We start from the raw sequence: 23,611 nt of genomic DNA on the forward strand, positions 1-23,611 counted from the left end.
TGAATGTCTTTACTTCAATCCTTGCAAATGCAGCTTCAGTTATTCCCTTTCTAGCACTAGTTTTCCTGCTGATTTTATCCACTGTCATTTAGTTATACCTTGTCTTTAACGTGGAGACACAAAATTCATACAATATACTCTATATCTAACACAAAGTAACTTCATTATTCTTCTGGGGAAGATTCAGTTGTATTCAGTTTTGAGTGTTTAACTTTTAAAATTAAAATATGTGGAAGAAAAGTGAACCTGGTTAGGGTTTTGAAAGTGAATGCTTTTGGGTGGTTGGAATGATGCAGTGAAGTAACCACATAGGATCTTGAGCTCAACTTTGAAGAAGAGTTTTGAAAGGGCTTGAAATTTTAAATCTCTTTTTCTGCACAAATGCTGAATTATTAAGCATTTTCTGTTCTTTGAGTGGGTTTATCTAACATGGGAGTAGAAATATGCAATGCTAAGGGCAAAGAGGTATACAGAGGCTAAGATGAAAGGAAGATTGAAGAACAGTGGATTTTTTTTTTATTCTCTGCGGACTTTCATGGCTGAACTGCCTTTTTTGAATTGCTGCAGTAATGTGTATTATGTATTGTTACAACCTGGACATCAAATCTCTCTGTTAATTAAAACCAAACACCCAGAAAAGCACACCTTGCCTCGTAATCTGTTAAAAGTTGAGTGACCGAGAACTCTTAATTTCCACTAATTAAAGAAAAAGTAACAATTTATTTTCCTAACTCTAGTAGTGAACATTAAACAAAAACTATTCACAAAATCCAAGCCCCCCTTTCTTAACTACTTACTATCTGACCCCAATTCTACAAAAAATTCTGTTCTAATACCACCATTATTAAACATTACATTAACTTAATCTCAAGCTGACGACAGTCTTTGTCTTCTCTGCAGTCTTCAATCTTCCATCTGATCTCCCCGAGTCGACGTCTTTCTTTTTGCGACAAGAATGTTTTATATGAAAAGATACTTTTGATAGAGAGTGCTTTCTTATTTCTCTGAGAGCAAGATGTTAAGTGGACAGTTAGCCCAACAGCAGTTACTCTGCTGTTCAATGGCAGTTGCTGTCACTTTAATTTTCAAATGCCAGGTTTATATACCCCCCCATGACACATTAAATTCTAATAATTTGATTAGTTTCCAGGTGTCAAAACAAAATTCAAATTCCATTGGCTTCTGGTATCCTGGGATAATTTTAAACTAATTGGTTAAATTTGAATTGTTGGGGATTCAAGATGGCGGCAATCTAGGAAGATCACATTGCAGAACTGTGCATCACAATGCAAGCGGGTCCTACCCAGACCACCGTGATATCCTGGGACTCTGGAAAGGTCATGGAGTCCCAGGAAATTGTTAAAATTCAACTTACCTTGGTTTTTGCCGTCCAGGGATGCTGAAGAAGGGAGGAGGAGCATGCAGGAACATTGGACTCTATTTCTTACCAGGCCCTGGTGAAGGAGCTCATGAAATCTCGTGAGATGTTGGGTAAGCAGATAGAGATCGGGGCCAGCTTCTCCTCTATCATGCTGCAGAAGCATGAACAGCAGCTCGGAGACCTGGAAAAGAGGACAGATGAGGTTGAACACAGGGTCACAGTGGTGGAAGCTGATACCAGTTCCTCCAACGATAGGATCCAAACCCTGGAGATGCAGATCTGTAATTTGCTTGATCAAGTTGATGACCTCGAGAACAGGGACAGGAGAAAAAGTATTCAGATCGTCTGTCTGCCAGAGAGTAAGGAAGGTGAGCAGCCGGTGGAATTTATTGAGGACTGGTTGCCAAAATTCCTTAATTTGGAGGCTGGAATGAGAGGCTATAAGATTGAGGGGGCTCACTGGGTCACTGCATGGAGGTCGGGTCTGGATCAACATCCTTGTTCTATCTTGGTGCGCTTTCATCTTTATAGAGATAAAGAGAGAACCATGGAAGCTTCCAGAATCCAAGGGAAGGGTCCGAAGACCGTAGTTTACGAGGGCTCTAAGATCATGTTCTTCCAGGACTTCTCAGTGGCAGTGATCCAGAAAATACAATGATGGCGTCAGGAGAAGACTCGAGGAGCTCAGGATCCAGTACTCTGAGGTATCCGGCAGTGCTTTGGATTCACATTAGATGGATCCGTGCATCTCTTTGACACATCGGAGAAGGCAAGAGACTTTGTGGACAAATTAACCTAATCTGAACAATTTAGTATGTACAACTAGTAGTGTTGTTTGGGTATGTATCTGTTTTTTCTTTTTTAAAAAAAGAGAGGAAGTCCAGTCAGGATTTTCTTTTCCTTTTTTATTGGTAATAATCTGGTCTAAACTATGTTTGGCGGTGGTTGAAATGTGCACTTTCAATTTCGAAATTATACCAAAGCATGGGTGGGCTACTTACCCTTTTTTTTTCAACATTTCTTTATTTACATTTTAAGAAACAACAAACACATACCCAAACAACACTACTAGTTGTACATCCTAAATTGTTCAGATTAGGTTAATTTGTCCACAAAGTCTCTTGCCTTGTCCGACATGTCAAAGAGATGTTAGATCCATCTAAGGTGATCCGAAGCACCGCCGGATACCTCAGAGAGTACTGGATCCCAAGCTCTTTCAGTCTTTTCCTGAAGCCATCATAATATTTTCTGGATCACCGCTGCTGAGAAGTCCTGGAAGATGATCTTAGAGCCCTTGTAAACTAGGGCCATTGGATCCTTCCCCTGGACTCTGGAAGCTTCCACGATTACCTCCTTATCTCTATAGTGATGAAACCGCACCAAGATAGGACAAGGAGTTGATCCAAACCTGATCTCCGCCGGTGTGCTCTCTCAATCTTCAAGCCTCTCATGGCAGCCTCCAGGTTAAGGAATTTTGGCAGCCAATCCTCAATAAATTCCACAGGCCGCTCACCTTCGTTACCCTCAGGCAGACCGATGATCCAAATATTTTTCTCCTGCCCCTGTTCTCAAGATCATCCACTTGGTTGCACAAACTATGGACCTGCATCTTCAGGGCTTGGATCCTACCCTTGGAGGAACTGGCATCAGCTTCCACCACTGTGACTCTGTGTTCAACCTCATCCATCCCCTATTCCAGGTCTCCCAGCTGTTGTTCATGCTTCTGCTGCATGATAAAGATTGGGGCCAGCTTCTCCTCTATCTGCTTACCCAGCATCTCGCGAGATTTCGTGAACTCGTTCATCAGGGCTTGGTAGGAAATAGAGTCTGAGGATCCTGCAGGCTGGGCCGTGGGCCCGCCTTGGACACTCCTCCTCCCTTCTTCAGCATCTTTGGACGGCAAGAAATGCAGGTGAGTTAACTTCTGACAGTTTCCTGGGACTCCATGACCTTTCTACAGTCCCAGGATATCGCGATGGTCTGGGATGGGCGGGTTAAAGGTTCATCCCATTTGTGGTACGGAGCTCTGCAACATGATCCTCCTACATCGCCGCCCCAGCCTGATCTTAGACAGGGGAACACTAAACCTCTGTTCATCTATTCCGCAAATCATCACCCGCTCAGGTAACACATCAGAAAAAGTGCAAATACTTGCATTGCTTGCTATTAAGAGACTGACCATATCTGTTAAAATTATAACTTCTTTCCCTTCTCCCCTGTTTTTCGAGTAAACTTTACCCACAGAGGTGAAGTCTTTATAGAGATTGGGCACTAACTCAATACCCAGCCCCTGTCAAGGCTGTGCACTCTCCTGCAGCTCCTTGACTTTTCTTGGTGCTTCGTTTACGACTTTCACTAATCCCACTGGTTTAGCCTCCCTTACCACATAGTGCCTTTTTTCAATGACCAGCACTGTGACTTTACACATCGCTCCTTATGGCAGTGAAGACACCTTTTCCCAGTGCCTTTCTTAAACCACCGACACTGTAGTTTTGTTTACCACTCCAGTACAGTGAAAATACTCGAGTCCTTTCGCTTCCTTTCCACCCTCTTGGGTTTCTTTTTTCACCTGTGGTAAACTATTCCCAGTGTGCTTTACTCTTTGTTTTATAATGAAAGATGTCACCTTCTCCCAAATTTTATCCCTCAGGGGATGAAATCCCTGTCGGAAGCTAAATTTCACCTTCTGCACCATTGCATATTCATCTGCCATCTCTCCTGCTTTTCTCACTTCTTGAACTTTCTGTTCATCCACATAAGTTATCATCATCTCTGGAAATGAGTTTTTAAACTCCTCCAGCAGTATAATTTCTCTTAGAGCCCCAAGTCTGTCAATTTTTAAGGCCTGCACCCATCTATCAAAATTGCCATGTTTAATTCTTTCGAATCAATCTAAGTCTGACCTGGTTTCTTCTTTGTTTCTGAACCACTATCTATACGCTTCTGGTGCCAATTCATAATCACTCAAAATAGCCTGTTAGACATTTGCATAATCTCTTGATTACCCCACTAGCTCTGCCTACCAGCCTACCTGAACACGCATTACCCAGAAGTTCTCTGGTCACTCCATCTGCCTTGCCAAATTTTTCAAATGAAATCAAGGAGGCTTCAACATTTTTCTCATTGAAATGAGGTAATGTTTTAACATTTTGTAGACACCCCTACTTTCTCCCTTCATCTCCATCCTGCTAGCTTGACTTTCCTGACCGGTAGTCAAAAACATTTGACTATTATTCAAGTATAGGGGCAGCACACTGGTTCAGTGATTAGCACTGCTGCCTCACAGCACCAGGGTCCCTGGTTCAATTCCAACCACAGTTGTCTGTGCGGAGTTTGCACATTCGCCCAGTGTCTGCGTGGGGATTCCTCCGGGTGCTCCGGTTTCCTCTCTCAGTCCAAAGATGTGCAGGTCAAGTGAATTGGCCATGTTAAATTGCCCATAGTGTTAGGTGCATTAGTCAGAGGGAAATGGGTCTGGGTGGGTTACTCTTCGGAGGGTCGGTGTGGACTGGTTGGGCTGAAGGGCCTGTTGCCACACTGTAGGGAATCTAGTCTAATTCACAACTTCTGAAGTTCAAATTCTCTCTCCCTTTCTCTTTCTTAATTTTCTTTTTGCTCAGTTAAGAACCTACTCACAAAATTCAAGCCCCCCCTTTTCTTAACTACTTACCTTCTGATCCCAACTCTACAAAAAATGCTGTTCCAATACCACCATTATTAAACATTACATTAACTTAATCTCAAGCTGACAGTCTTTGTCTTCTCTGCGGTCTTCAACCTTCTGTCTGATCTCCCTGGGTCATCATCTTTCATTTTACTGCAAGTATGTTTTACATGAAAAGATACCTTTGATAAAGTGTTTTTCTTTGAGAGCAAGATGTTAGATGGGCAGTTGCTCTCACTGTAATTTTCAAAATGCTAGGTGTATATACCCATGACACATTAAGTTCTTATGATTTGAATGGTTTCCAGGTATCAAAACAATAAAATTCAAATTCCATTGGTTTCTGGTATTCTGAGCATAATTTAAACGAATTGGTTAAATTTGAATTGTCAACTCAGCGACGGAAACTCAGGTATCTATTGACAGCCAATTGTTACATGTATCTATTTTGGAACAGCCTGTCTCCCTGCCTTTCCATTCAGGCAGCTGAGCCTGCACTTTAAGTTTACTTGAAAAGTCAGACCACACTAGCACGTTGGCTCAGTGGTTAGCACTGCTACCTCAGGTTCAATTCCAGCCTCGGGCGACTACCTGTGAGGAGTTTGCACATTCTCCCTGCGTCTGTGTGGGTTTCCTCCAGGTGCTCTGGTTTCCTCCCACAGTCAGGCGAATTGGCCATGTTAAATTGCCCATAGTGTTAGGTGCATTAGGCAGAGGGAAATGGGTCTAGGTGGGTTACTCTTCGGAGGGTCGGTGTGGAGTAGTTGGGCTGCAGGGCCTGTTTCCATGCTGTATTTCAACTTCCTATCAGTATGCCATGATGCAGTTGGAGGTTCTAGAAATTTAACCCAGCAAGTTTTTTCAAAAAGCAATATTTGTCCATGTCAGGATGGTGATTGGCTTGGGAAGACCTGCAAGTATTTCAGATTGTGCTTCAAGAAAGTAATGTTCATGAGGTCAAAAGGTGCAATCTGGTGAATTTCTGCAATGGATCTTGTAGATGGTAGACTGCTGTTATTGAGCACTGGTTGAGGAGATACTGAACATTTGTGTTGTGTTATACCTGCACACATTCAAGTAGTGGGGTATTACAGATTTAGGGGCATTAGTTGAGTTACTCACTGCAATATTTCTAGCTCCTGACTCCACTCTGAGTACCAGAAGTGCTTACGGCTAGTCCAGTTTAGTTTCTGGTCAATGGTAACCCCGAGGATATTGGTAGCGGGGAGTTTGGTTTCAGTGTGGTAAATAAGTTGTCAAGAATGGTTAGATTCCCTCTTGTTCAAAATGGTCATGGGTCTGATATTTATAACATAAATGTTACTTCAGTTGTCATCCCAAAATATATTATCTAGATCTTGTTGCATTTGGACATGAACTGCTTTAGAATGTGAATCATGATGAAGGAAGGCTACTGATGAACTCTCTGGTGTCAAGATGACAGACCTCCACCAACCACAACTGCCTTTGGTGCAAAGTACGCCTCTAACCAGCATCGATTTCTCAGAGGAAGTCGTGGACGCTTTACAATTGCAACTTTTGAAAGACATCTGGATGGGTATATGAATTAGGAAGGGTCGGGTGCTGGCAGGTGGGACTAGATTGGGGTGGGATATCTGGTCAACATGGATGGGTTGGACTGAAGGGTCTGTTTCCATGCTGTACGTCTCTATGACTCTAATTATCATGGACTCAAGTATTTAAAAAGGTGAGAAGTGATATTTCTCTGGGATTCAGTCTCTGTAATAGGAGTTTTTGCCCTATTTCTCAACTTTGTTTTGGTGTCATGTTAAGATTAGTGAACGGGGGATCAAAAGTGTCGGTGATCTGAGAAGATCGCACTGCAGAGCCTCGCATTGCAGCAGGAACAGGACGGTCCTTTAACCCGCCCAACCCAGGTCATCGGGATTTCTTGGGGCATTGGAAAGATTGTGGAGTTCCAAGAAACATCTAAAAATTGACTTACCTGTATTTTCAGCTGTCCAGAAATGCTTAAAAAGGGAGGAGGAGCATCTGAGGCCAGGTCTGCAGCTCAGCCTGCAGCAGCCTTGGAGCCGATTGCTCTCCAGGACCTGGTGAACCAGCTTGGGAAGACTCGCGAGATGTTAGGGAAACAGATTGAAGAAAAGCTGGTTCCAGTCTCTCTCATGCTGCAGAAGCATGAGCAGCAGCTGGGGACCTGGAGAAGAGGACGAATGAGGTGGAGCACAGGGTCACAGTGCCTGATGCCAGTTCATTCAAGGATGAGATCCAAGCCCTGAAGATGCAGGTTCATAATTTGCGTGACCAAGTGGATGATCTTGAAAACAGGGGCATCAGTCTGCCTGAGGGTAAGGAAAGTGATCGGCCTGTGGAATTTGTTGAAGATTGGCTTCCGAAATTCCTTGATTTGGAGGCTGACATGAGAGGATTGAAGATAGAGAGGGCTCACTGGGTCGCAGCGCGGAGGTCGGGTCTGGGTCGACACCCTCGTCCTCTCCTGGTGCGGTTCCATCATTACTGGGATAAGGAGAGAGTCATGGAGGCTTCCAGACTCCAGGGGAAGGATCAAAAGGCCCTAATTTACGAGGGGTTTAAGATCATGTTTTTTCAGGACTTCTAAGTGGCGGTGATCCAGAAATGAAAATCGTATCATGGTGTCAAGAGAAGACTGAGGGAGCTTGGGATTCAGTACTCTGAGATATCCGGCAGTACTTCGGATCACCTTAGATGGATCTACGCATCTCTTTGACACATCGGAGAAGGCAAGAGACTTTGTGGACAAACTAACCTAATTTAAACAATTGTAGTATGTATAAATATTGTTGCTTGGGTATGCGTTTATCATTCTGTAAAAGAAATGGAGGAAATCCGGTTAGAGCTTTGTTTTTTTCCTCTATTGATAGTAATTTGGTACAAACTATGTCTGGCAGTGGTTAAGATGTACATTTTAAATTTCTAAGTTAGGACATAGGATGGGTGGGGTATTTATTTCTCCCTTTTTTTATTCATATTGATATTCTATGAGGTGTTTATTCTTTTTAGCTTGTGCTTGCGATGGTGGCTCTAGCTGGGAAAAGTGAAGGTAGTTGAGATGGTTCAATGCCTATTTATGGGCCGTTCGGGATGGGTAGTTGCCCCCTCCGGGCAGGGGTGAGTCCCCCTACTCAGCGCTGTTGGTGCTTTAAATGTTGGTTTGTTTTCTGGTTTTTGTTGGTTTTTATTTTTAATAATTTCGTATGTTTGTTAAATGTAGTGGTTTTAGTTTATGTAGTTTTTGTATTTGGTGGACCATGCGACACTAAGGCTCAGCAATTTGTGGTTCAGGTTCCTCCTCTCTGGAATTTAAATGTAATTGCAGAAGATTATGGCTAATGATTTGATTAAATTGGTGTACCTGGAATATCAAGGGAAGTCACTCACCAATTAAAAGGAAGAAGGTACTCTTGAGTCTTAGAAAGGAGGTGGATATTGCTTTGTTACAGGAGACACATTTGGATGACAAGGAGCATCTGAAATTACAGCAGAATGGCTTTGACCAAGTTTATTTTTCATCATTTAATACCATAAGTAGGGAAGTGGCTATATTAGTTAGGAAAAATCTCCCATTTAAATTGTTGGAATGTGTTAAAGACACATACGGGAGGTTTGTAATTTTTAAAGCCTTGATAAATGGGGAAGAATATGGCGTTTTAAATGTTTATTGTCCTCCAGCTCATCCTCTTAAATTCTTGGTAGATGCTTTTTATAAACTGATAAGTCTCAAGTCTTGGCATATCATTATAGGGGGAGATTTTAACTGTCTCATGGACCCCACAGTAGACAGGTTGCCTGAAGGTTCCTCAATACCCTCTGCACAAACTAAACAGTTATTGGGTCTGTGTGGGGAATTAGGGTTGGTGGACGTCTGGAGGCGTCTCCTCCCTATAGGTAGGGATTTCACATTTTTCTCCAATCCGTACAGATGTTGCACAAGGATTGATTTTTTTCTGACCCCTGTGTTAACTCTGGATCTGGTGGCATCTTGTATGATTGGTCATGTTGCCATCTCTGATCATGTGCAAGTGTACCTTATGGTTAAGATTAAGGATGTTACAGTGGATTCAAGGTACTGGCGAATGGACCCCTTTATTCTCAGTAGGTTTGTGGAGTACTTCTCTAGGGAATTTCGGGCATTCCGAGACATCAACATAGGTTCGGTTGATAGCTCATCTGTTCTCTGGGAAACTGCCAAAGCTTATGCCAGAAGGTTAGTTATATTCCACCAGTAGGAAGTGGCAGAAGGGTGAGCAACAACGTCTCCTTGAAGCATAGTTGAAGGCAGCCGAGAAGGCCTATTTTGACAGACCCTCGTTGGTCAAACTACAGAGGATTACGGCACTGCAATCTGCACTAAATTCCGTGCTCACGCAGACGGCAAAGAAGGAGCTGGCTTTTGCAAAGCAAAAGTTATACGAGCATGGTGACAAGCCAGGCAAATACTTAGCATAGCTTGCCAGAAAGAGGAGTGCCCCACAAACCATTACAGCGATTAGGGAGGGGTCTGGGAACCTAACATGTGATTCTAATGTGGCGTTCCAGAGATTCTGCTCTAAGTTATATCAATCTGAGAATTGTAAGGAGGGGCAGGCCAATATGGAATCCTTTTTTAGAGACCTGAAGCTCCCGGGTGTGACTCCGAACAACAGTCCTTTCTCAATGCCCCATTATCAGAGCAAGAAGTGCAGGAAGCTGTGAGGCAGCTTCAGAGTGGAAAGGCACCCGATCCTGATGGATTTCCCAGTGAATTCTATAAGGAATTTATATGTATACTGTCAGGCCCGATGCTGAATATGTATAATGATTCATACAATCATGATTATCGCCCATGTCTGAGAGAGGCTAATATTTCACATCCTTAAAAAAAGGAAGGATCTGGAAGACTATGCTTCATACAGGCCCATCTCGCTCTTAAATGTGGACTTTAAGATCCTCTCTAAGGCTCTCGCGTTAAGGCTGGAGACTGTATTACCCACTATTATTAAAGAGGATCAGATGGTCTTCATAAAGGGTCGCAGATCCTCCAATAATGTTAGGAGGCTGCTTAACATAATTCAAGCAGTCAATACAGGGATTGGTGATTTCTTTAGATGCAGAGAAGGCATTTGACCGAGTTGAGTGGCCATACCTTTTCTATACTCTAGATTGGTTTGGTCTGGGTGAAGTTTTCATAAGATGGGTCAAGGTTCTCTACAGTGTACCTCTCGCTGCGGTCATTACCAACGGGGTACAATCAAGCAATTTTAATATTTCTAGGGGCAGCCGGCAGGGCTGTCCCCTTTCACCATTACTTTTTATGTTGGTGATTGAACCGTTGGCAGGGGCCATTCGTGGGGATCCCAATATATCAGCTCCAGAAATGGGGTCAAAATTACATAAAATCTCGTTGTATGCAGACGCCGTTCTAATTTTCTTGACAAATCCAGCAGTTTCAGTGCCTCGCCTGATACAATGCATTCACGCGTTTGGCACTTTTTCAGGGTATAAGATTAATTTTGCTAGATCAGAGGCTATGCCTATGGGTGGTCTTACGAAAGAGTTGGCTCTTGAGAGTGACTATAGATTCCCATTTAGGTGGTCACAGGGGGGTTTTGTGTATTTGGGCATATTCATTACTCCAGTTCTGGATTGGCTGTTCAAAGCCAATTTTACTCAATCATGTGGAAAAATTAACAAGATCTTCAAAGATGGGAAGCACTTCCAGTCTCGTGGTTGGGTCGGATAGCGCTTATTAAGATGAATATTCTCCATCGTTTGCTATACCCTATATGGATGCTCCCCCTGATTCTCAATAGACAGTCGAGATTGAACGGCTGGTTCAGCTCCTTTATCTGGCACCGTAAACGGCCCCTCATTAAATTAGCCAAATTGCAGTTGCCTCACAGATTGGGGGGGTGGGAGTAGTAGACCTTCTGGCCATTAAAAATTACCAATTAAGCTCACTTTTGATTGGGTGAAAGAGGTGGGGACCCTCTTTCAATATGGCTAGATATCAAAGCCTCCCAGGCAAGGTGCCTTCTTATAAGTTTGCTGCTTTTGGACAAAGTGAGGACAGTTAGGGAATATTGCCATAACCCAATAGTCATCAATACTGTTAAAGCATGGAGGGCAATTCAGCAGAGGGAAGTTAATATTGGCAAAACATCTTTGTTTACACCTTTGTGCCACCTCAGAGGAGTCTGATCGACTCTGCAAGATGTGGGAAAGAGAGCTGGGTGTTGAAGTTTCTTCAGAGGCATGGGAGGATATTTGGGAGAATGCAAGGAAGATATCAATTTGCAATAGGACCCATGCTTTACAGTTGACAATTCTCCACAGGGTCCACTTGGCCCCAGACTATTTGTCAAAATTTAAACCAAGGGTATCTTCAGCATGTCCCAAGTGCAAGGTCTGCATGAGCACTCTTACCCATTGTCTTTGGTCTTGCGATAGGCTTCAAATATATTGGAGTGCTGTGGCAGGTGCAATGGAGAGGATTTTGGGTGTAGGGGTGGAGAAGGAGCCTATTTCTCTCCTTTTAGGCCCACCCATTGTATTTCCCGCAGACGCGCATAAGAAAAAAAACTTTTCAATATTCTTACGTTCTGTGCGAGGAAGAATATCTTGCTAGGTTGGATATCCGAAAACTCCCCAGGCCTGTCGGGTTGGCGGAAGATTGTTATAGAACATATTCCCCTGGATTTTCTCACAAATATGGTACACCACAAAATTGAGAATATTTACAAGACATGGCAACCCTTGTTGAAATACCACACAGATTTATCTGCCACACTAACAAGGGCTTTTATATAGCCGTAACGATTGTGTTTCATGAGTCGAATATCCAGGGAGGAGGAACTGTGAACGTATGAGTGTTTTGTTTGGCTGCGCTGAGTTATTACTATTTATTTGTTTGTTGTTATTTATTTAGTTAAATAGCTAGTTTAGGTTTTTTTAAATTTTATATTTCTCTATATATGTTTATACATTTGTACAGGAGGGTGGGTTGGGGAATTTTTTTATTATTTGGGTTTATTTTTGTACTATTCTTGTACTGTTTTGAATTGCATTGTTTTGTATTTGTAATATTTAAAAATCTATTTTTCTTAATAAAAATATATTTTAAAAAAAGATTAGTGCACAAAAAATTTCAAAAAACAAGTTTGTTTTTTTTGAAGAATATCTACAGCCTTGAAGTTAAGTGACCAGCACCCAGCTTAACCATCTGAAAGAACTAAATCTGTCAAGCAAGTTTTTATTCTGAGATTACCATCAGTTTGGAGCAGTTGAACCATGTTTTCCCCTAGTTTAAAGGAGAAAAAACAAATTCCAGAAACAGAACAAAGTTGTATTTGGCTCATTTATAAAACAAGTGTAGAAATAATCCATGGATTTTAATGGAAGCCATTTTATTACATGGTAGAAAAAAATATTCAGCACAGCTGTTTAAAATTCAATAAACTCTAGACTACATTAATTCCTACTATTCCAGTGGGAATGATGCTGTAATACCACATACGAGATTGCTATCAAAGCTTTATACATCCTCAGTAGAACTGAAATACATTAACTATGCAGACATGATGAGCATAGACAATTCAAAGTTTTAGCTTCTTTTTTCGGCCACGCCCATCCGGTGCTCCATCCGATTTACGTTTCTGTGCCTGAAACAAAGGCATTAAAACAGCTCTGAATATTCGAAGTTGTATGCTTAATTGTATGTATATAACACATTTAGTTTAAAATATTTAAGTGATAAACAATAGATATGAAAATAGGGACAAAAAAATCACGACCCTGTGTATTGGACACCCTAGGTTTCAGAAGGACATGGTATTGCAATCATATTACAGAAATTGGAGTACAGACACTTGTGCTAACACTCTAGGCACTCAAAGTTTAAAATCTTGACATACTTTGAGAATTTAAAAACAAAACATACAAATCAACCAATAATATAAAATTCTCGGAATGTGGTCAAAAGCATGACAGGCTTAATCTTAACGGAAGGAAACCTACCTCATTCTCACATCATTGTGGTCATGATGAGGCATCACTGCCATCACTGCTTTCTGTACTCAGGCAATTATATCAAAGAGTAAAGATGGACAAAAACCAAGCATATAGTTTTATTTTTATAATTTAAAAGTTGAGAATTTTCCTCAATTAAGGATGATACTCTTTACATGATATCAAACTCACTCTTCTATTGCTAATTGGATATGGTAGTGCACCAACAGATCAATTAGGGCTGAATCAGGTCATACAAAGCCACGCTTAATAAAGCTAAGACAAAAACTGTCTTGCAGAACTACTGTCAACCAGTAACTTCATTTTATTCTTGCATTTAGACTAATCAGTCTAACCAGTCCAAGCCAGCATTTTCTCACCATACAGCCCTGTAAACAGGTTTACCAACACCTTTCCTACATCCCTTTTCAAAGCCTGTTCAATTTTACTAGCTGATTTTGGGAAAAAAAGAATTGAGTCAGATGTCATTTTAGCAACATAGTAGGCCATCAGCCCTTCAAGCCTACTCTACCATTCAATGAGATCAAGCCTGATCTGTTGCCCAACTCCATACACCTGCCTTTGGCCCATATCCCTTAAAAGAAAATCTCATTTAAACTTAACTGAGGCATCACTGCCATTTGTGGAATACTTCGAAACATCTTGCAGGTAGAAGTGCTTCCTGTTATCTCTCCTGAACAGCCCAAACCCTAATTCTCAGACTGCCTCTTATTTTTAGAATCTCCAACTGATGGGAAGAGTTTATCTTTATCCACCTGTCTTTCCCAGTTAATATCTTGGAAGACTTTGATCAAAACATATCTTAACCTTCTAAATGCTAAAGAAAACAAGCCTAATTTGTACAATCTCTCCATATAACTCCTGACGTCCAAGTATAAATCTTCGAAACCTTCATTTTATTCTCTCCAAGGCCAATATATCCTTTGTAAGGTATGGTACCCAGAACTGCTCACAGTGGGATAACTAATGAGCTTTGTATAATTGCAGAATAGTTTTTGCGTCTTTGTACTATTGGGAGGCAATTATCACTAGACTTATCAATCGAGAAAACTCAGCCCACTTTCTGGGGACCAGAGTTCAAATCCTGCCATGGCAGAAGGAGGAATTTGAATTCAAATAAATGAAAGTAAAAATCTGGAATTAAGAATCTACTGATGACTAGGAAGCCATTGCCAATTGTTGGGAAAACTCCACATGGCTCATTAATGTTCCTTGGGAGTGGGGGTGTGTGGAATCTGCCACCTTCGCCTGGTTTGGCCTATATGTGACTCCAGATCCACAGCAATATGGTTGATTCTCAACTGCCCTCTGAAATAGCTTAGTAAAGCCACTCAATTCAAGGGCAGCTAGGGATGGGTAATATATGCTGGCCAGCCAGCAATGCCCACAAGTACATATATATTTTTTCAAAAGTCCTCTAGGTATAAAGGTCAGCATTGAATTCATTTTTTTGACTGAAGAGTCCCTACAGTATTGGAGCAGACCATTCAGCCCATCAAGTCCACACTGACACCCCCCCAAAAGACCATTCCATCCAGACCCATTCCCCTACATTCTTCCTGCAAGCCTGCATTTCCCATGGCTAATCCATCTAGCCTGCACAGCTTGATCTCTGGGAGGAAACTGGAGCGTCCAGAGGAACAACATGCAGAAATGAGGAGAATGTGCAAATTCCATACAGTCAGGCACTGCGCCAATCCTGTTCTGTTTCAGTTAATGACATTTTAAAGATCTATACACCTATATATGCACAAATATTCAACCTAATGTTGCCCCTTCTGAAGGAGAGTATGCAATACCACCAGAGCAAAGCAAAGCAATCTCTGCAAGATAGCCCTGCTGCAACTTCAGAGAGAGAGTGTGGGGGGAGAGAAAAAGTACAACTGAAGACTATATCTCATAGTATAAATGAAGAATATTACCGATGTAGTTTTTGGTCCACGCTTTTTCCTTTCTGCTTTCTCTTTTTCTTCAAGTTCCAAGTTTTCTCTTTCTATTAGAGTGATTAAAGTATTACATCGTCTTTGCAACTCCTAAAAGTAAAGCAACAAATGCAGGTAGTTCTTTTTAATGCGACAGAATGTTGATCGAATATTTAGATATAAACAAACTATGACTTTGACTAGAAGTTGGAGCAAATTTTTTAATAGGAAAATCTAGTTAGCCAAGTTGCAAGCTAGTTACCATAGCAGTTCTTGATTTAAGGAACCAGTCAAATCTGAATTGTGGAGAGTTTCGAATGCATTGTCTAAGCTCATCGTAAACATTTTCTTTGTCGAACCCCAGCTTGTGTAACATGCAGATCAGAAATCTGTCTTCTTCTTCTGTATAATTCTTCCCTTTATTTGTACCATATGCTATTCTCAGTTGGTGGAAAGGTGCTTTGTAACGTCCAATCTATTGAAGGACAGAGGAGTATTACTGTAGTAAAACAGCACAGCTACACAGCAAATGTGTGAAATTGTTAATATGCATAATGTTTGACTATTAATTCCATTAAGTGTACTTCTATTTCTATAAATGGAAACTGAAACATAACTGAACATTACCTTTGTGTCCAGTGCTTTCTTAATACTGATCCTCCTTTGGATTCTAGCTTCTCCCCTTTCTATTTGTGCCATAATCTTCTCAATGTCTTGGAGCTCATTGCATCTTTCCCAGAACACAGCTTAAAGAAACAGTAGTCAGTAAGTCAATCTATAGTAACAGGGCCATCCATAATAAAGTGGTGCAGGTGATAAGAACAACCAGAATAAAACAAATGGATACTTTGCAAAACAAGGTGATCAGAAAATGGCAGGCATAATCTTTCAATTGAAAGCTGAAAATCTTACCAGAATATTCAATCACTTCTTCAGGAACTTTCCCCTCTACTTCACGGGCAATATTTTCAATGTCATCACGACCCCACTTCTCATTTGCTTTGATGAACTGATTAAAGTCTCTTTTTGTCCAGCTGGTAAATCCCTGTCAAACATTACATTTGCTGTAAAATAGACAACTGCACAACACAGCAGCAACCAAAAGAAGATGGCAGAAAACTGTATATTCTACACAACTTAGTAAAAGAGCACACAGAGTTTGTTTCTTTTTAAAAATTAATCTTTTTTGTGATGGATATGAAAATTGCATTTCTGAAGCACTGGTATCCTCTAGTTATCCAAGAACAGCTTCAACAAATTTGAAAGAAATTATGTAGAATCTGTTTTACTGATGTTAACTAAAGAATAAATACTGGCAAGGTACCAGAAGAACTCCTCTTCTCCTTAAATATTGCCAAGGGATCACTGACTTCTGACAGGGTGGCATGGTGGCTCAGTGGTTAGCACTGCTGCCTCACAGCACCAGGGCCTCAAGCGACTGTCTGTGTGGAGTTTGTACATTCTCTCTATGTCTGCGTGGGTTCCGTCCAGGTGCTCCAGTTTCCTCCCACAGTCCAAAGATGTGCAGGTTTGGTGAACTGGCCATGCTAAATTGCCCATAGTGTTCAAGGATGTGTAGATTAGGTGCATTAATTAGGGGTAAATGTAGCGTAATAGGCTAGGGGAATGGGGTTCTGGGTGGTTACTCTGGGAGGGAGGGGCGTTGTGGTTTTGGGCCAAATAGCCTGTTTCGACACTGTAGGGATCTATGATTCTATGAGGAGTCTATTTAGCATCTTAACCACAAGATAGCACCTCCAATAAACTGGATTCTCTACTCAAGCAAAGTTAACTCAGGAGCAAAATACATCAAGGATACCCTCCTTCCATAATGAAAAAGTGTCAAATTCTTACTTTTACAATTAAACAGAATTGAAACGCAGAGATGAATATACATGCGAATATTGTCACAATGGGCATGTACTAAAACATTAATTTTTAAAAATATCCAGAGAAGTAATACATAATCACTGCTTTGGAGTTTCACCAAACAGGAAACCATTAACTTGAAATGGAGTGAAGCCTCACTTCCATAAAAACCAGGTAAAATTATCAGATACTAATGAATTCTAACAAAAGCCAAACTGACCTGAAATATTAAACTTATTTTTCTCACTGACACTGTCTGACCATCTGATGTGCTTCCCACATTCTCAATTTCTATTTCTGTATCTGATATATTTGATATGGTTAAAGCAAATGATCCCATATTTACCAAGATTTTGTTAATATCACATAGAATGTACAGCGCAAAATAGGTCATTCCAACCCTTCTCCACCAGCATTACAATCTGCTACAGAGGAACTTCGATTATCCGAATATCGGATTATCTGGCAAGATTGTAAGGTCCCGATACTTGGCTAAACAACGTTATCCGGCATTCGATTATCCGGAATTTAATTAACCAAACAAAGTACACCCAGTCTGTGCCCTTTGGACAATCAAGGTTCTTCTGTACTTCTTTCTTCCACATGGGTTTATCCAGCCTAAACACATTAGTACCAAAACTGCGCCTGTAGTACAGTGCCATGTAGTAACACAAAAATGCTTCTTCTGAACTTTCTACTGAAATTAACATCTCATAATTGTGGCCCCTCCCAAAGGTGGAATTCTAATCCATTTTATCAAATCCTCTCAGAATGTGAAAGGCCTCCAGCATTTTCAGTTTACTTTCATCAAAGAAGAAACAAGTTCTAAACCTGTTCAATCATACTTGATAAAATACAAGAACTGAGAACTCCTGTGGCTTCATAAACTTCTTATAGTAACACAGGCCATAACCATACAGTTGTATTGTTAGGCTTCATTTGCAAAGTTCTGCTGGAGATTGCACAACACTCAGAAATAGCAATGTTACCTGCGTTAACAGTTTCTCCTTTTCTTCAAGCTCATCATCATTCAGAGGTTCAGCCTCATCAATTTTGCACTGTTCTCCTTTCTGTACTTGAGCTGAGTTTGGTAGATCAGGATTACGTGGCACCTAGAGTGAAATTCATACTTTTTATTTGATGCACTGCTTCAATGTTGCCTCATCCTTAGCTAACAAGTCAATTCAATAACATTAAGACGACACTGTTGGATATTCACTAGATAAAGACCAAATAACTACCAGTGGTCAATGTTTCAACATCAAATTCATCTCGCCTCTTAAAAAGTGCACTGTTGACTAGAAAATTCAGAAATGCAACACTGAAATAGGCCATGCAGCATTTACATTTTTGCAAACCGCTCCAAATGCATTCGCCCATCATGTTCTTATCCCTTATCTTAAATCTAGCTATCCAATCTAGCGTTCAATATTCACATTTCCTGTCTCAACCATTTACCCCAGAAGTAAATGTCATAGCTTCAAATCCTTCTTTCCCCCAAATCTCATGAAAACTATTACAGCTGAATATCTTTTATTATTGTTATTATATTCTTCACAAATAAACGATCAGCACACAAAGTGCTTGGGGGGGGGGGAAATTAGAGGAAACAATGTGGAAGAGGAGAGGGAGCCAAAAAGATCAGACACATCAGCTCAATATCATGCACCTCCCAGTGGCCCTTTATAGAAATGCAGTGGATATTATTGGTTCAAAAACACACATGCAAATAAAAACAGATAGTTTTTCAGTAGCTAGTGTCTTGGTGTTAGAGGTCAATGACTACTATCTTCACTCTTAAGTTTGGGTGTTATTATTAGTACAAAATCTGGAGACTTAGTTCTAGCTAGTTCACAAATACAGACTTTCAGACAACGAACACTTCACCTTGTAACCAATGGTTTTTCTGTAATACAGGATTTCTTTCTCTAGTAGTTCAAACAGCCGAGGGGGAAAGAATTGGAAGTCCTGAATATTGGGCTGTTTTGGTGGACGAGGAGCCTAGGAAAATATAAAGCACAAAGCTAAACATTTACAAGCAAGAAAATATCAGATCCACATGAGAACATAAAATATGCAATAGGTTTCTGTTCACCTTCATTCATGGCTCAGTGGCTAGCTCTGCTGCCTCACAGTGCCAGGGACCCAGTTTTGATTCTACCCTCGCGCAACTGTCTGTATGGATTTTGCGCACTCTCCCCATGTCTGTGGCGTTTCCTCCGGATGCTCTGGCTTCCCCCCGCAGACCAAAGACATGCAGGTTAGGTGCATTGGCAATGTTAAATTGCCCAGCGTCCAGGGATCTATTGGCTAGGTGGGTTAGCCATGGGAAATGCAGGGTACAGTGGAGAGGGCGGATCTGGGTAGGGTGCTCTTCAGGAGGGTTGACGTGGACTTTATGAGCTATATGGCCTGCTTACACACTAAGGATTCTATAATTCTTAATTTAACCAACCTGCATCTGAATTTGAAGAATGCTTTAGATGTTACTTCTTTCAAATAAAAACTTTAATAAGTCCAGTTGATTTTCCCTTAATGTTTTAAAGCTCAGAATCTGATTATAGAATATACAATATTCCCTCAGGTGGGGGTGATGGCCTAGTGGTATTATCACTAAACTATTAATCCAGTGACCCTGCTATTGATCAGGGGACCCAGGTTCAAATTCCACCATGGCAGCTGGATGAGTTTGGATTCAATTAAAAATCTGGAATTGAGATTCTAATGGTGATCATGAAACCAATGTCAATTGTCAGAAAACCTCACCTGGTTCACTAATGTTTTTCAGGGAAGGAAATCTACCATCATTAACTGTTCTGGACTACAGCAATGTGGTTGACTCATAACTGCCCTCTGGGCATTTAGGGATTGCAGCAGGTGCTGGCCTAGCCAGCAATGACCATATCTCATGAATCATTTTTCTTTTAAAAATTCAGGTCAAGATTTTGAAAAGCCTGTGTACTTTGTTCAACAGCATGCTAGTATAAGATAGTGTACACACTGATTCTTCTGAATAACCTTCAACAATTGCCAAAATACAAGTATTGTAAAATTCTTTTAGTTGAGATGGTATTAAAGTCCCACCTGGTTACTAAATGTTGAGAGAATGAAAGCATCTCATTGGAAAGACTTGATCCAAAACTTACTTTAGGCGCTTTGGGCTCACTGACACGAAGAGCCTCTCGAAAATAGGCATCAACTGCGTAGTTTGCTTTACGTTCTCGTTTGGGGGGTTCAATCCATTCAGTTAGAGCCAACTGTGGATAAAGCAATAATTTAGTAATCTGGTTTTAGAAATTAGGAAGTATATGCATCAATGTAAATATCCAGCTGCAACCAAACTTACCTTTTGCTTCTCTCTATAGTCCTCGCCCTCAAAGTTGTACACACTGACCTCTGTCTCCATAGTGAAGTTTCTAAGTGAACCTTCACCCATATGTGAAAGCTTTTCAGTCAGCTCAGCTGTCTGTAGATAAAACAGAAAAACGTGGATGAGAATTTGAATGGTGACTGTTAATTGGTACAACTTCACAAGATATTGTCCTTGTACATTTCAGGGAGGGGGGGGGTGCTAATGAAAATCCAACATCCAGAAGAACTCATGCATTTAAAATTCATAAGTTTACAATGTTGGAACAATGAGCATTAATAGCTCCAGTGGGCGTACGAGTCGAGTCTCAGCTTGTGTTTCATACATGGCATTGAATCATAACCAACACGAAGGTGGGAATAGCATCATATTTAGATTGTCTAAATAATATAATTTTAATTTGGCTTTTAGCAGACTATTACATTGAAAGCTATTTCCAAGAAATGTGATTATAAAAACTACAAAATTATTTGCTGAGTAGAAAATACATTAATGTAAAAGGTCCATGATAACCATTTCAAACTATACATTTGTACTTTAGTAGCTGCCAGCTAAAAATTTTGCATTAGCGTAGAAAAACTGATGTAAAGCTCCCAACTTCACTGAGATTTGTGAATTAATTAGATTTACTTTGCAAAAAAAAAAAATTGTTTTTAAACAACTTACCACAAACGTAACAACTAAGACAATCACCTTGCTAAAACACATCAAACTTAAGGTGAATTTAAAAGTCTCTCCAAATGCTTAAACTCAAGTTCACCTCTGTTGACCCAACATCAATGGTACAAATGGTGAATAAGACTGCGCAAAACTGTCACACTACAATCCCTTCAATGTAATTAACTTTTGATCCTAAGTTTGAAGAAATTTATCAAGTTCCAGATTAAGGGATACCTACTGTACTCATACCACCAGCTTTGTAACAGCAGTAGTGAACAAGTGACCAGGAAATAGCAGCACTGAATGAGCTAAACAAGGCGTTTTGCCCGCTCTGGTATTGTTATTTTTACCTTTCTTTCTCCCCTTTCTAATATAGCATCAATATCTTCATCTGTAATGTCGCTCTCTTTAGAAGCGAACACATGGGTAGCACCGTGACGAATCATCTGCAGCATTTCATCTTTCCCCAGTTTGTTGAGATTCTGATCGACCAACCTTCCTAAAAGAATTCAGTTCCACAATTAAAACAGATACAAGGATATAAAAATAAAGCAGAAACTACTGAATTCAGCTGTGGGATATATATGAATTGACCATTCATACTCTATTGCATAGTAAAGAAGTTTCATGCATATTTTTGTTTAGGAGATTGTGAAATTGAATTAAGACTATTTCACAAAAAAGTAGGAACTTGTGCCAGATGGCTACTTCAGTTTCCTTTGGGTGGTAGGTAGGTCAGTCATTATTTGTATAAAAAAAAGAACAAAATGGAGCGTAAATCTTCTCATAACGCAAGTTCGACTTTGAAATGTTTTGAACAGCAGTGACATAATATCCAATCACAAATTTTCTATCAGTGCTATACCTCTGAGAATCAGAGCGCGAGATGAAATTGCAGAGAGCAAGCCATGGTTGATTTGCATTTCATCTAAATGCAGTATCTCTAAGCATTGAAATATATAACTGGACAAGTGTTCGACCCTTCCCTGTTCAATTTTCGTCCCAAAATACTCACCTTGCTGAATTACAATAGAGTCCAGTCTAAGTTTCATTTCAGCACGTTCTACTATCCTTTCCTCTACAGTGTTGTCTGTTATAAATCTGAAGACTCTGACTACTTTTGTTTGACCAATTCTGTGGGCTCGATCCTTATAAAGAAAGGTTACATGTTAGCAGAGTCACAGAACCATTCAATAACTCTATTTCTATGTATACAGTTGTAAAAATATCAATGTACTTTATGGCAGACAGCCTCTTATTATAGAAACTAACAAAAACCCAACAATCTGAATAAACAAATTCTCTTAGTAGGGGTAGTAGATAAAACAAATTTTCCAGAATATTCCTTGATCGTTAAAAAAAAGTACATTTCCTACAATTTTTAATTCTCTCCATTTACCCAGTTATCATTAGGAATTGATTTGCAGAGGAAAGCCAGGTCAAAATTTTCACTTATTAAAGCATCTGATAGGTAGGTCTCAAGCCAAAAGGAGCATTTAGTAGTTTGTCAGATCATTTCAGACCGTAAGAAGAGTCAGCCACTATGCTTATGTAGTGTGAAAGGACATTGGTGAATCATTTGGACAACTGGCGGCCAAGTCCCCTTACTGTTGCTGCCAGCCAGGAATTTTTAATTAATTTAAACTTCATAATTTGAATGGGACTGAAATGCCCCAAACAGACTTTTTCCGCACAAGGAGAACCCAAAGCACTCAAATGAAATCTGTGGATTACTTGTTCTATGGAAAACAGAACACATATTATTGCAATTACATCAAGACAGTACCATAACCTAAAATGCTACTTTATTAGTATACTCAGATGTAAAATGGAAACATGTAAGTTACATACGATATCCAGATCAACAGCATGACTTTCAGTATATAAATTTTGCTCAGTAACCTACCATAGCTTGCAGGTCAACCTGAGGATTCCAGTCAGAATCATACAGAATTACTACATCTGCTGTAGCTAGATTTATACCAAGACCACCAGCACGTGTACTTAACATGAAGATAAACTTTGAGCTCCCAGGAGTATTAAAAGCAGAAATAGAATCCTGAAGGAAATAAAGACAAAGTTTAAAGCAGAAATGTACAAATGATCAAGACCAAATTGTTCTGCAAGCTGCTGTAAATTTCCATTTTCAAAAAAGCTAGATTCAAAGTGAAAACTCATGCTCCTTGTCTGAAAAGCTAGTCAGTTTTGAAATCCAAACATGGAATAATTACATTAGACAATGCAACTCTGATTAACAGACTCCATCCCCACCCACTCCAATTTAGAAGTGGGAACTTTCTGAACATCAAAATTGGTTCAATTTTAAAAGCACAGGGTAAGAAACATACTTGTCTCTCCTCATGTGGAGTTTGTCCATCTAGTCTACAATACTCATAGTTTCTCCACATACAATAATCTTCCAAGATATCCAGCACCCTGGTCATTTGGCTGAAAATCAACACACGAGAACCTATGAAATTGAAGATCATATGTCAGAGTAATATACTGATCAATAGTTAAGATGGCAATGCAGGTATGAAACGCTTCAAAATTGTACTTTTTCTAAAGTGCAAAATGAAAATCAAATCTCTTCAACAGTGAGAAAATGCACAGGTTAATTTAGTAAGTCAGTCACAAACAGGAATCAAATTAACACAGATATCAGTTTATAATTCACGCAACGTGAACTACCCATGATCTTTGACCTCAAATCAGAA

General features: G+C 40.2%; 1 protein-coding gene across 1 annotated transcript in view; it reads right to left on the reverse strand.

The window, feature by feature from the left end:
- Window positions 1–12,384: 12,384 nt before the first annotated feature.
- The window catches only part of LOC122539452 (SWI/SNF-related matrix-associated actin-dependent regulator of chromatin subfamily A member 5), a 32,464-nt gene continuing 21,237 nt past the window's right edge, over window positions 12,385–23,611 (reverse strand). The window contains exons 12-24 of the mRNA XM_043674301.1: window positions 23,243–23,364; window positions 22,801–22,953; window positions 21,910–22,042; window positions 21,245–21,393; window positions 20,211–20,330; window positions 20,011–20,121; window positions 18,752–18,865; window positions 17,854–17,976; window positions 15,908–16,040; window positions 15,623–15,741; window positions 15,258–15,470; window positions 14,996–15,106; window positions 12,385–12,706 (exon numbers count right to left, since the gene is read on the reverse strand). Coding sequence (XP_043530236.1) covers window positions 12,641–12,706; window positions 14,996–15,106; window positions 15,258–15,470; window positions 15,623–15,741; window positions 15,908–16,040; window positions 17,854–17,976; window positions 18,752–18,865; window positions 20,011–20,121; window positions 20,211–20,330; window positions 21,245–21,393; window positions 21,910–22,042; window positions 22,801–22,953; window positions 23,243–23,364 — 1,667 coding nt within the window. The 3' untranslated portion in view covers window positions 12,385–12,640. The remainder of the gene's footprint in view (window positions 12,707–14,995; window positions 15,107–15,257; window positions 15,471–15,622; window positions 15,742–15,907; window positions 16,041–17,853; window positions 17,977–18,751; window positions 18,866–20,010; window positions 20,122–20,210; window positions 20,331–21,244; window positions 21,394–21,909; window positions 22,043–22,800; window positions 22,954–23,242; window positions 23,365–23,611) is intronic.

Source organism: Chiloscyllium plagiosum, chromosome 32, assembly GCF_004010195.1.
Source record: "Chiloscyllium plagiosum isolate BGI_BamShark_2017 chromosome 32, ASM401019v2, whole genome shotgun sequence".
In the NCBI taxonomy this organism is placed as follows: domain Eukaryota; kingdom Metazoa; phylum Chordata; class Chondrichthyes; order Orectolobiformes; family Hemiscylliidae; genus Chiloscyllium; species Chiloscyllium plagiosum.